This window comes from Aegilops tauschii, chromosome 1, assembly GCF_002575655.3.
Source record: "Aegilops tauschii subsp. strangulata cultivar AL8/78 chromosome 1, Aet v6.0, whole genome shotgun sequence".
NCBI classification, from domain to species: domain Eukaryota; kingdom Viridiplantae; phylum Streptophyta; class Magnoliopsida; order Poales; family Poaceae; genus Aegilops; species Aegilops tauschii.
The window spans coordinates 365,862,888-365,877,060 of record NC_053035.3 but is presented as its reverse complement, the minus strand read 5'-3'; the positions used below and the strand labels follow the sequence as shown (position 1 = coordinate 365,877,060).

At 44.4% G+C, this 14,173-nt stretch overlaps 1 protein-coding gene and 1 long non-coding RNA gene across 2 annotated transcripts; one reads left to right on the top strand and one right to left on the bottom strand.

Annotated features, from left to right (window-relative positions):
* Positions 1 to 766: 766 nt before the first annotated feature.
* Positions 767 to 3,922, top strand: LOC141022172 (uncharacterized). The gene is made up of 2 exons (XR_012183305.1): positions 767 to 1,507; positions 1,660 to 3,922. It is a non-coding gene; the product is annotated as an uncharacterized lncRNA (long non-coding RNA).
* A 383-nt stretch (positions 3,923 to 4,305) lies between these two features.
* On the bottom strand, positions 4,306 to 10,666 carry LOC109733789 (26S proteasome regulatory subunit RPN13). The gene is made up of 14 exons (XM_020293000.4): positions 10,300 to 10,666; positions 9,281 to 9,330; positions 8,747 to 8,839; positions 8,558 to 8,617; positions 8,270 to 8,308; positions 8,092 to 8,166; positions 7,936 to 8,002; positions 7,799 to 7,868; positions 7,105 to 7,223; positions 6,991 to 7,014; positions 6,822 to 6,913; positions 6,673 to 6,750; positions 6,517 to 6,571; positions 4,306 to 4,772 (listed from the first exon to the last, which is right to left on the bottom strand). The coding sequence occupies exons 2-14, from the start codon at positions 9,302 to 9,304 to the stop codon at positions 4,648 to 4,650; spliced, it is 921 nt and encodes a 306-aa protein (XP_020148589.1). The 5' UTR covers positions 9,305 to 9,330; positions 10,300 to 10,666; the 3' UTR covers positions 4,306 to 4,647.
* Between the last annotated feature and the right edge of the window lie 3,507 nt (positions 10,667 to 14,173).

Here is a 14,173-nt window from a genome sequence, read left to right as displayed (position 1 = left end):
GGCCATGTGAATGCTTATGCAGCAGCAGAAGAGGAAGAGGAAGAGGAAGAACTACCAGCAGCAGCAGAAGAGGAAGAGGAAGAGGAAGAAGAAGAACTACCAGCAGCAGCAGAAGAGGAAGATGGACTTGCATCTAGTTAGCATCGACGATGAACTTTCCCCTATTCAGCCATATGGCTCTTAATAATGTGTATTGCCATTTGATAGTAGTTAGGATGAAGCGTAATTTGTTTCGTAGCTAGGAGTGAAACTGTTCAGATCGTGTGTGGTAAAGTCACCACTAGTGAGAAGTGATGACAACACCTTATGCAGGTTGTAACCAAACAACGAGTTATATGTGCGTTTAATGTGATGCCGCCAACCAAACGGTAGATCAAAATTAGTTTCCTCATGCAGCTAACCTATATGCGGGTAATTAAATTATGCGCAGATGATGGTTTATAGTCTGTTTTTGCTCGGCCAGGTCAATCTGAGATTTATATGTAATGCATCCTAAACCGATGAGGGCAGCCTAACACGTCCTAGGCTTTTGTTGATTGAAACCAGCACACACGCTTCAAAATCAAACACTAGACTTTGTGTTTGTAAAATAAATCCAAATGTTTTACAGAGCCATTACACTCTCCAAGAGCGAATGTCTAGGCGACCTCTCGAGATAGCCACGTGGGCAGAAGATGCTGGCTACTGGCTAGGTACTGTTTACCGATATAGGGAGAAGGAAACGCGGACCGTCCTATGATTACGCCTCCCCCAGGTAAAGCAACGTAGGGCCTCTTCTTCCTTACCCACGAAGGCAGCCATTCGTTCCCACCATCACCTCGTTTTCATCTCCACGCTTATGCGAGCGCTGGCAATGGCACAGAGCCGACGTAGGAGCAGCGCCGAGTGCAGAGCTGATGGCGGAGCAGATGGGAGGATAAGAAGCTGGTGGGAGCCCATGGAAAGCGGACCACACCCTCCGCGCGCTCACCGCCGCCGCCGATGGCTTCAGCCGTCGCGCCATCGAAGGCCTTCAGGGCACCCTCCACCAGATCAGCTCTCTCCAAGATCTCCTTTTTACCCGCATTTTTACCACTCTCCAACCTCTCACTATTGCTCCGGAAAATTCCCTTTAGAATTGGGGATGAACAAACGCACGCGCAGACGACGGGCGTGGGATGCTGCGGGAGGCGTGCCGCATTCGGGGGCCGCTGTGGATCATCTTCGAGGTGTCCGACGACATCCGCCTCGAGACCTACCTCCGGGTCTCTTGACGGGCGCGGGTAGCGGGTCAGGCTCACCGGAAAGGCGCGCGTAGATTTCTTGATCTGCTCGTTATGGTTCTCCAAATATTTGCAGAGAATAAAATTGGCTGAAGATGGTGCGTGCAGCTTGCCTCTGAACTTGTGATGTCTGGCCATTGCACCTGGGAGGAGCTCCTCTTCAGAAAGAATGCCGAGACGTACGACACTGCTGCGACTGCCGTTCTGGTTCTGGTTGGTCGTCCGCAGTTTGACCACACTTGTAGGTTGGCTCTCTACTTCAGTTGCTCGCAGCTAGCAACTGTGAACGCACTTTGTCCTGTGTTAATTATCTTTCAAAACTGTGCTACTTCGTTTATAAATGATGCTGCCCATACTATATGTCTTCGTCTGAAGTGATTCTTCATTTCCTTTGCAGGGTAGCATTGATGTTCTTTAGAGCATCTCCAGCCGCGCCCAACAGGTCCCAGGCGCCTTTTTACGCGCCGACGTCAAAAAAAAAAAACCCACTCGCGCCCCAAGACGACGAAATCCGCCGGCTCGATCCGTTTTTGGACCCGGCAATCGCAGGCCGAACCCAGCGCACTGGGGGCACTCGGGGGCTCCAGCGCAAGGGGAAAACACGCCTAGGCCACACTGTCATGCGAAAAGTCAAGCCAATCGTCCAGGTTCGCCTCCCACCCCCGCGCGCTCGGCCACCACCCTGCTGATCCCGGCGTCGCCCACCGCCTCGCACCGCTAGATAGGCCATTCCCTGCCGGAAAAGAGAGAAGGTTTCGTCGCGGCAGCCTCTCCACCATCGTCCGGGCGAGTTTTCCGGCGCTCCGGCCGCGCAGGGCGGTATACCGGTGGGTGTGCCCACCACGCCCGCCAGGTGTTCGGCGGTTTGTTTGCTCGGCGATGGACTCGGATGACGAGGAGGCGCTTGCGGCGCTGCTGCAGGAGGAAGTCGATGCCGACGTCCAGGACGAGGAACACCTCATGGTCCTCGCCGGCCTACTCGCGAGCAATGAAAAGCCGCGGCGAGGTGGCTCGGCGCCGGGGCGGCTGAAAGCAAAGAACCGGCATCGTCTGGAAGGCTATTGCATGCTCTACTCCGACTACTTCGCCGACGCTCCATTGCACGACGACAAAGTATTTCAGCGCCGTTATTGGATGAGCCGAAAGCTTTTCCTCAGGATTGTGAATTCCATCCGGGTGTTCGGCAACTACTTCAAGTGCAAGAAGGATTGCACCGGCAAACTTGGATTCACCTCAGTCCAGAAGTGCACGACAGCTATGAGGATGCTTGCATACGGAGCTCCCGGTGATTCACTCGATGACTATGGGCGCATGGCCGAGTCCACGACCATTGAGTGTTTCTACAAGTTCTGCAGGCCAGTGGTGGCAGTGTTTGGACCGCAATACTTGCGAACACCCAATGCGGAAGACACTGCTTGGATCCTAGCACGGAATGCAGCAAGAGGATTTCCTGGGATGCTTGGAAAGCATCGACTGCATGCATTGGAAATGGAAGAACTGCCCATTTGCTTGACAGGGGATGTACAAAGGCGCCAAAGGCGGTTGCGGTGTGGTACTTGAGGCGGTGGCCACACATGACCTCTGGATTTGGCACTCCTTCTTTGGTATGCCAGGAACTCACAACGACATCAACGTGCTGCAGTGCTCCCCTGTCTTTGCCAAGCTTGTTGAAGGTCATTCTCCTCCGGTGAACTTCGAGGTCAATGGGCGGCAGTACAACAAGGGGTACTACCTAGCTGATGGCATCTATCCGAGATGGTCTACATTTGTGAAGACAATCTCAAACGTTGTGCGAGGAGGCAAGAAGTCCCACTTTGCGAAGGTTCAGGAGGCTTGCAGGAAGGATGTCGAGCGGGCATTTGGTGTGCTCCAATCTCGATTTGCTGTTGTCTGGTACCTAGCTCAGACCTCGTCGAAAGATCAAATGTGGGAGATCATGACTTGCTGTGTCATCTTGCACAATATGATCATTGAGAGCGAGCAGGAAGAACCAGTGTTTGACACTGAATCATACTACAGGCAGGGTCCTCTTGCCCAAGTTGATCACCAGCTACCGGCAACCTGGACTGCCTACCTCAGTATGCGTCAAGAGATCCGAGACCCATAGGTGCATCAACAACTGCAGCACGATCTGGTGGAGCATCTATGGAGGCTCAAGGGCAACGCCTAGCTCCACGTGTGATGAAATATGAGTTTTTACTTGTTGAACTATATAATTTGTATTGAACTATTTGATTTCTATTGATTTTCTGTGATGAACTATGTGATAAAAAAATTACCATGTTGAATTCACGCCGAACCACGGCGAATATGGCCGATTCGCGTCGATATCAGGCCATTTTTCGCCGAAAGTGGGCCAAATGGCGGGCACATTTGCGCCAAAAATGGGTCGATATCGGCGCCTGGGGGCGACGGCTGGGTACCCTACCGCCCCAGAGCCAATTATACCGTCGGCTCGCCCGCCAACGGCTGGAGATGCTCTTAGAAGTACCCTGTGGCCGAGCGTGACATTTGGTTTATCAAATTCTCATGTAATTTTCACTTCAATCAATTAGCAATAGGTAACACTTGATATTGACACTATTATCTTCAGAAATATTTTTGTAAGATACTTATGTGATTGTCAACAAGTTACTGCAGATGGCCATGCTCGTGATTAATTGTTGTTCATAAACCAAATCATCTAAATGCCCCTGATCAGAGTTAGATGAAATTCAAAAAGTATAATTCTTGTGGTTAATCGTTTTCTCGCCGATCTATACGTTGCCTGTGATTTTCTATACCACAAAAGCACGTTCACAACTTAGCAAGCTAGGCAGGTACGCCAAAGAGGCGCGCCCCCAACCTCTAGTTTTCATTCAAGTTCGTATGCGGATATTGACTTGACGTGCAGGATAACAAGCCACTTACACGACCATGAGCCAAAAGAAACTACAATTAAGGCGAAAAGGGACATGTTGCAGACCACACTACTGTGTTATCTTGGTATTCGTTCGACGGAGACAAAGGCCGACTAAAAGGTGCACAGGCACAGCTCAGAATATAAATGATACGAATATATATTCATGTCACGCAACAGCGCCAGCTAGAACTTCAGAAGCAATTTTCAAAATATATCCATGTCACGCAATTGTACCAACTGGAACCTATGGAAGCATTTTTCATCAGAATACTCGAGTCACGACATGGAATCAACTGGGACATATGGAAGCGACTGATAGTATCTAAAAATTCACAGCAAAATAGCATCTAGATTTTGAGGGGGTGACAAAATAAAACGTCCTTTGCTTTGTGTGCCATCAGATTTGCTAACATGACAAGTTCCACCGCGCATGACGGCATGAGCAACTCAGATAAAGGCTACACCCCTAGGTGCGCTGTGCAATCAACCCTCGTCCATGGGATCATTTCCACCATCTTTCTTGGCCTTTGAATCATTGCCTCCATCTGTAGAAGCTTTTGCCACGGAGTCTTCCAATGCCTCCAGGAATGAGGCAACTGTGAACTTATCTGTCAGAAACACAACAACAAAAGAATTAGTTTTCAAAGAAGCAACTTTGGTTGATATCCTAAGCAGTACTTCCTCTGTAAACTTTTATAAGACTACTTTAGACCTAAAACGTCTTATAAACGTTTACAGAGGGAGTACCAATAATGATCCCCCAACACTAACTAGATTAAGCATCTCAGACATGGGATATCTAACTCCAATTTCAAAACTTGCACAGAACCACTTTAAAGGTTCAGATACTAGCATCATGGATGGTTCATGGTTGGCATCTGCCAGTGAAATAAAACTCATATTCTTTGCAATGGTCATTTCCACAGTAAAGCTAAAACCATAGACAGCAACTCCTAGATGACAGACATCCACATGGAATAAGATAAAACTGTTCTAATGCTTTTTCAGAAATCCGGAGGAATAAAGCTACTGAGATGTACCCAAAAGAGTAACTATGCTACACAGGTTTGTAATTAACTCATCATGCACTTTGCATTGCTAAATGTTAAGAGCCATGTGAAGAAGTCTCCAACCAAAGCGCTACATCGATGGGCTACTTTTAACAGTCAGATCATATGGTAAAAAGAAAGATGGCCTAAAAGCATGGATGGTTCATGGTTGGCATCTGCCAGTGAAATAAAACTCATATTCTTTGCAATGGTCATTTCCACAGTAAAGCTAAAACCATAGACAGCAACTCCTAGATGACAGACATCCACATGGAATAAGATAAAACTGTTCTAATGCTTTTTCAGAAATCCGGAGGAATAAAGCTACTGAGATGTACCCAAAAGAGTAACTATGCTACACAGGTTTGTAATTAACTCATCATGCACTTTGCATTGCTAAATGTTAAGAGCCATGTGAAGAAGTCTCCAACCAAAGCGCTACATCGATGGGCTACTTTTAACAGTCAGATCATATGGTAAAAAGAAAGATGGCCTAAAAGCATGGAGACAAAGGTTTGGTTGCCTTCCACACTCTACCATACTTTTGTGCCACAAGTGGCAAGTCATAGTTGAGCTGTTGAGGTCGCCAAATTAGTAGTCACAGTTGTGGCAAAAGTTGGCTAGATATGAGTCTTATGACAAATGGGGTAAGATGCTAAGAAAGTGTGCATGCTATAACTGTGGCTACGACTGAACACTTACTCCCTCTGTAAAGAAATATAAGAGCGTTTAGATCACTATTTTAGTGATCTAAATGCTCTTATATTTATAAGAGCGTTTAGGTCACTATTTTAGTGATCTAAATGCTCTTATATTTCTTTGCAGAGGGAGTACCAAATTTTGTGTGCCTAACAGTCGGCAAAGTGTGCGTGCAAAGCAAACATGCCCTTAAAAAGCACAAGGCCAATCACAACGGCACAACCGAAACCCTATCACCTCTCTAGTACACTTCAACCATCATATACTTGTCATCCAACAAGTGGGAGCACAGGAGAGTAGAAAAAAAAGGAAACGATATAAAGTCTTTCTAACTAAAAGTATGTACCATAGTCATCTCATGCCCAAACTATCTTTTATATGATTTTTATGGGGACACCATGGTAAAAACAGATATAAGAACTTCCTCACCATCAATACATTTTCCCCACTCCCCACTGTAACTTATATATAGGATGAGCAAGAGAAAATGGTGGTACAAGCATTTGCAAAGCTCATAATACATGCACGTGTAACTTTGTCAAGACCATTTAAGGGCATATAAATTAAAAGTTAGGTTGTAGGCTAAAGGAACATAAAAGGTTACACTTGCTAGGGTCCACTCCAAATTGAGCAAGATCTATTTGGCCAGTCTGCAGCACCTGCAAAACAAGCAAACATCATTATCAGAGTGACTCTTGAAACACCATCAGACACATAGATGTGCAGCAGAAAGAGGAAAGAGGGGGTAACTGTAACTAACATGAGTAAAAGCATCCAGTTGCTGTCGCAAAGGAGGACTTTGCAGCAGCTCAAGAATATCACCGGCAGTCCAAGAACCCTGGAATCGAGCAGTTACCAGAATGAGTAAAGGGTTCAGTTGAACTGAAAGCAAGGATAACCAATACAAACCTCTGGAAGATGTGATGCCAACTGTTCGATGGGCAAAGTTTCAATTAGTGGCAATATCAAATCGGGCTTCAAGATGTCTCCTAGTCTCAATCCTGTCACCAGCAAGCCAACATAATGAAACAGAAAGCAGGCCATAGACAAAAGCACATTGATTCAGAATGCCACTTACCAGCATCAGGATCTGCCGTAGCATCTGAAATTGCCAAGAGAATTGACGTAAGCATTTCAGAAGCAAGTCGAACAAGTGAACATACAGAAAAAGGACATGATTTTTAGCTCATACCAGATGGTTGTATAGAACTCAATATTCTCTGAAGGTCAGCCAGTCGTACAGGTCCAGCGGCAGAAGTCACTTCACCAGCCATATCAGCGGTCATGCTCTGATCAACTAAATTCCCAGCTCTGAAATATACACGGAAGAAAGAAGGGAACAGCAAGGGCATAGTGTTAGCAATTTGGCAACAGCACCCAAAAGTCGGTACTTGTGCTTAGTAGACCATGCAACTGTAAAGCATACAGGTGTAGGTGGCAATATCTTGTATGTGAACAAATATACTTAGTTTAGTTTGGCCATACATCCATCTGGTGATATGATTTCCATCTGAAAATCAAGATTAATACAACATTTGGTATTGCGGTGGATTCTGGTAATCTCATTTGGTTCAAACGCTTTTAGGCTAGTTTTTCCCCCTCTTAGTCAAGTTGCAGACAAATAATAGTACTGTGTTGCAGAATTTATCAAATGGAATGAAATGCAAGGAGACAGTAACTGAATAACAGAATTTATCTAAGTTCAATCTGATTTACTGAATATAGTAGTAGATTTTCAAAACTTTTTCAGAGCAAAAATAACAACCACAAAACGAGCCTAAATACGGAACCGTCTCAAAGTTGACTTGGCTGCCCATTGCATTGCAAAGGCTGAAGAAAATACATGTGCTCAGACAGCATCAGATCTAGCATTTCATTTCACATACCTGGAAGAGATGTCATCATCAGCTGTATCCTCGTGTGACATTTCTGCCTCAATAGAAATTGCATCGCCATCTGCACAACAGTACACCTTAAGACATGATCACAGTTGAGAGTTAGGAACCAAATGATCAAAGCATACCCAAGGGCCGATTTATGTAGGCATTAACTTGGCGGCATATTTGCGAGTCCCCATCAGCATTTGTCTCCTGCATAATAACGAGCACAATGGAAATCAGCTGTTAGAGAGTGGGAAGGGTAATGGTTTTCACAACAGAGTTCTTTACATCTAACCGACCTGCATCCATAGGAAGAATTTCCTGCTATCATGCCTGAACTTCAAGATGTACACCCTTCCAGAAGATTCTGTTACCTAATGACATGAGCCAATGTTGATCACTGAAGTTCCATATTTCGCAAAAGTAATCTTGGAGAGCATATCAAACTTGAATAATATATATATTTCATATATATACCTTCTCAAAGACAGCCTCATCAGGGAAGACAATTTGATCCTGGGAGAAATGGAATCAAGGATAGACAGAAGACAAACATATAATAGAATAGAATGTAAAGCGGGACAAAATAGAGACACTTCCAAGTTTAAACATGAGTCCATCAAGGACCTTGGGAGTACAAACATATAAACACATAATTTCTGCAAATTAAACTTTCAATCGATTATATATCAAACGACCAAATTTAGCATTTATAAATTAAATTTAGTAAGAGATGTCTAAAACTGCATGCTCACAAGAGGATACATCTTCAACTATGTTTTGTCCACGGTCAAGCCACTGAAAATGAATCAAGCCTTCTTCACCCTACAAAAGAAGTGGACATATAATTACATTTGAATAACCGATAAATATTAGAGTATGTATATTCCTTGGAAACTGTGCTGACAATATATAAATTGTACTAGAGACACATAGAAATGAGAGCATGCATACCTTTCCAATACGAACAAGCCCCTTGCGTGTGTCTGGGACCACCCGTGTTCCCTCAAGAGACATCTTACCAGCACGGAACTCACACATTATATCCTGAGAAATGCATCAAAGTACATCAATGAATAACAGAAACACATCTTATTGTATGAATATAAAGAGAAACATAACACATTTTTCTCGAGAAAAATGAGAGCATTCAGATTCTGACTAATGACAGATAAGTGATGTGAAACTGCCATCAACCCGTGTATCCGCAAGGGTTACACATATAAATACTTAACAAATCTAAGTGTCACGAAAATAGTTTTGATACATATATTGGATACATAAGTAAAGCGAAATTGTTAAGTATGCAATGCGAGAGAATGTCAATTAAGAGTTTGGTAGATTTGAGTTTGTCTCCCAAAGACGATATTGTGTGGTGCTTGTTCTCAGATAGGATAGACTAGTTATCCTACCGATTCGTGAAGAACAATACACCAATCCGTATCAGCAGTACTTGCAGAAACAACAAAAACTGACGCTTAGCTTTACCTGGAGTGGTTCACTGCTCTCCATCGATGGCAGTACCCAACGAACAGGTCCTAAATTAGGAGAGAGAAAGGTAAGTACAGGATAACAGCAATGTCTTGTATTCCAAATTAAATCAAGCAAGTGAGAACTGAGAAGTAATATATGCATTTGCTTGGCTTTCACTTCTAAGAAGGCTTGAGCCTTGCCTTCCAATTGCAATGAAGATGAGGTACTGTAGACCAAACTAACTGCTTTGGTACTTCATGCATATCAGAACGAAAAGGTTTTAGGTGCACTTGCTTACAGAAAACAAACTTTTGAAGAGATTAGCAGAAAAACAGGTACGACACATGGACATGGCTATCCACATTCCATGGTATTTGCGCCTTCAATCCCTGATACTCTTAAGACAGAAACATGCTATCAATCTATGGTTGTGACCAACTACTAGGAAAAACATTGCTGCTTGTTTGTTCCTTGATAGAAGTATGTATGCTATCATTCAACAATTGTCTCTCTCTTAAGAAAGTACACAAACAGAAAAAAGGAGCCCTTGTCATTCTAAGCTGGTATGAGCATTTTTGCCAGTAGAATGATATATCTCAAAATTGACTCCCTAGCTATATCATTATCAACCATACGGCCAATTCTTATCCTCGAGGTGTGTTCCCTGGCTCTTCGTAAGCATGTAAGCACACGTAACAGCAACTAAGCCGGCTCCTCTCGCAATTGGTTGTTGTCATTTTCTTGCCAAATCATCATCTAAACGAATAGAAACATATCGATGTTTCATCTTTGAAGATAATAATGGCAAACTTGATAAAGCATGAAACGAATTTTCAAACATTTGCACAACCAGATTCCCCATACGTACACAATGCTGCATATGCAGACAATAACAGATGTCCATCGATTTCCGCAATATAAAAAAAAGGGTGGTCTATTTCGTATGCAAACATAGAAATTCACACAGAGAAGAAAAAAAAAGAAAAAAAATACATAGCAGGGAGCCGGGGTTGGGTGGCAGAGGTGAGCTTCACCTTCTCGCTATTGGCGGATGAGGTAGCGGAGGGGCAGTGGAGGACGGCAAGGGAGGCGCTCCCGGCGGTTGAGGTGGCAGATGGGTGAGGCGGGATACGGTGTCGATGTCGGGGACGGAGCAGGCGTGGAGGTCGGAGACGGAGCAGGGGTGGAGGTTCGCGACGGTGACGAGGCGGCGTTAGACGACCGGCGGGGCGGCAGCGAAAGCGGCGAAGGAACTCGCGGGGCGGCGGGGCGGCGAGAGAAGGGGGTCCCCGGCGTAGGGGTGAGAGATTGGGACGACAGGTGGGAGTCGGGGCGAGGAAGCGGAGAGGGGGTGGGGAGTCCTATGATAACCCTAGCGAAGAACATCTAAAAACACCCGTCAAAAAAGAACAACTAAAAACTTCAATCCAGAAAAGCCATCTCAAAACTGAGATTTCAAAAAGTCTTAGATATTGGGGTGGTTTCTAATTGTTGCCCCAAACTTAAACCCAAAAATGTTGTTTTGAAAGAAAAAATACCCTGCTTTGTCGTGTGAATATAGCACTTCATAATTAAAATATGACCGATTTTCAACATATACTTCAACTAAACTTCACTTCCGGTTTCATAATTCAAATATAATTGAACACAACTTGAAAATAGTTTTTTTTGCGGGATAAACTTTCGATCTATTCATCTTCGATCAGGTAGTACAACGAACAATAGAAATAATACAAATTACATCCAGATCCGTAGTCCACCTAGCGACGACTACAAGCACTAAAGCGAGCCGAAGGCGTGCCGCTATCATCGCCCCTCCTTCACCGGAGCCGGACAAACCTTGTTGTAGTAAACAGTCAGGAAGTTATCGTGCTAAGGCCCCGTAGAACCAACTTGAAAATAGTTAAACCTCCTACTAACATATAAATAAACTTATTGAGAGAGTGCACGAGCGTCCTTACCCTGTTGTCTCTCGTCTTAGGCAAACATGTGACATTGATTCATGCCTCTTGTCAGCGTCGCCGCCGATCTGTCTCGTATCATGTGGTCTTATGGCCATGGGGCGCGGTAGATCCCAACTCTTATGGACGGAAGGGCTTCCTTTTCAGGTGTTTTTATAGTTTGGTTAGGGTTTGTGTCTTGCTCAGAAAGACGAGGCGGCGGCGGCTCCTTGAAGATGGAATATGGTTCTCCTCACCTAGTCCCTGTCGAGGGGTTGCGTGCTTCCTCTAATCTTACATCTTACATTTTTAAGAAGTTGGTCCCAATTCTCTCAACATGCAAAGTGTCCACCTCAATATCCCACTAAACAATGCAAGTCTTCTCACTCACTAAGCCATGCAAAATCTGCCACATAAGCGAGCCGTGCATTTAACTTATAAACTACAACTATTTTTTGCATTAATCTATGCATGTAACGCTACCACGTCATATATTCATGTTTGTCATCCTTTACATTTTTGTTCAAAATGACATTTTTAACAGTAATTCAAAAGTTTTTATTCTATTTTTAGACACTTTCTTTTATTGATTTTCAAGCTTATATTTTTCTACATTAGATTTAGTTATTTTTTGTCAACTACTCATGCATTTTTAAGAATGTTACCGCAGCAATGCGCGGGAAGAGAGTCATCATCACTACTCTATTTCAGAGTTGCATATTAAATCCAAGCTATCTTCTGTTGTAAAATATTTTTTTATTTTTATTTTCTTACTCTTTTTCTCTTTACTGTGTGCCCCTCTCTTTTAAATTGTTTATTACACTACTATCCCGTTGCAACGCTCGGGATATTGTCTAGTTTAGAAAAGTGTTAGCCCCAAAATCCTGAGGTTTATAGCATGCAACATTTTCCCCTCAAGTGGATGGCCTTGAGATTTATCAAACCAGTAGGAGTTTTGAATCGCCACCAATGACTAGTATTTGCACACAAAAATACGGAATTTGGCTCGGCCCCCAACCGAACTAGTAAGATTATTAGACCTACTAGCCTTGCTGGTTACATGGATTAATGCAACTTGTGTTTGGAAATATTGAATGCAGCAAAAGAAATAAAAGCAAGGAACTGCAGAAGCTTTTGATCGAGGTTGAAAGCAATATGGATGAATGGACTTTCACTGGTGACATCTCTCCAATAAAAGATAACATGGTGTTGTAAACAAATTACAATTGTGTGGCAGAAATCACATATTTGACCTGAGGGCGAAATCAAATCACAAACTGACCTGCTTTCAAAAAAAATTCACTCTGCTGACCCTTTCGTGTGGCGCCCGACAGCGAGGCGCCGCACACTACTATGCAGCGCCCTTCCCTTAGGCGTCGCACATCCAGCCAGCGTGGCAGCCCTGGGCCAGTTTGCGGCCCCACAGACAGCAGTGCAGCGCCTAAGGCATGGGCGCCACACTGTGTAAAGTGCAGCGCCTATGGCTTGGGCGCTGCACATTGACTTAAGCCGCATCGGGCCAGCCCCTCCCAGGCAGTTCTTCCCCCTCTGAGGAAGTTTCTCTAGAGAGCGGCGGCGGCGCCCCCTTCGGATCCCCCCCACACCCCTCTCAGATCTGAAGTTTTGAGGCCCGGATTCGATCTCCAATCCCTCCTACTAGGTAAACTCTTCCGTTCCCTTTCTTTTCCTCTGTTAATTCGTTGCATTTTTATGGATTTGCCCAAGATTAGGTGGAACCTTTGATTTGCTTGGTTTGGATCTTTGTTTGCCCAAGATTAGGTTGAACCTTTGATCCCCCCACACTATATGATTCTTGTTAGTGAAACGTAGATTGTATATTTTTTTAGATATATATGAGATGCCTAGTTTTGTAGATAATTATGAGATGTTGATTTTTTTTAGATATATATTAGATGTTGAGTTTATTTGAAATATGAGATGTTGATTTACTTGAACACATATGACATACTAGATATATATGAGAATTTACAATCATTTGAGATGAACTCATATATGTTTATTTGGGATGAACTCATATATGTTCATTGTTTGAACTTTGTAAGGATGGTTTGGCTTCTCGACAATGCCATTGACACACAACACCGGGCCTGCATGATGCGCGAGAAGGGGCTGGTAATAATGAGTAATCCAAATATTTAGCAAATTTGCCTTTAGTTGAAATTGACATGCCCTAAGATTTGTCATTACTTTTTTTTGTAGAAGCTTGAACCTCTGAAGATTCGGTATCACGGGGTCTCTGGTCCTGCCATGCCTTACGATGAGCGGTACACACTGTACATCAAGCAGGCAGGACCACTCCTGTGGATTCAGTTGGTCAGCCGGTCGACGCCGAATCTGAACGATCCACTGGTGTCCGCTCTTGTTGATCGGTGGAGGCCGGAGACGCACAGTTTCCATCTTCGGACTGGGGAGATGACCGTGACGCTCGAGGATGTCTCGTTGATCACCGGTCTTGCTATCAACGGGATGCCTCTCTGTATGAGCACCGATTCTGATGGGTGGCGCGAGCAGATGATTGCTCTTATCGGTAAGGCTCCTACCGAGGCTGAGGCTGATGTAGAGGAGGGAGAAGAGCCGAAGAAGAAGGAAAGGAAAGCAGCCGACGCTGCTTTCACGTGGATTCAAGCAAACTTTGCGCATTGCCCTGCGGATGCCACTGATGATGTGATACAGACACATGCTCGTGTCTATATGTGGTACGTTGTCTCGAGGACTTTGTTTCCTGACTCCACGGGCAAGAACGCTCCATGGATGTGGCTGAAGGCGTTGACCGTCTTCGATAGCAAATGGAGCTGGGGTTCAGCGATTCTTGCGTACTTGTACCGACAGGTAGTTGGTTTGTTTTGTTATCAACTCATTTGTTCATTACCAATGCAACCTTGTTGTCAACTTAACATTGTTTTTCTTTCATATGCAGCTGGACGATGCGTGTTGCAGGATCACAGAT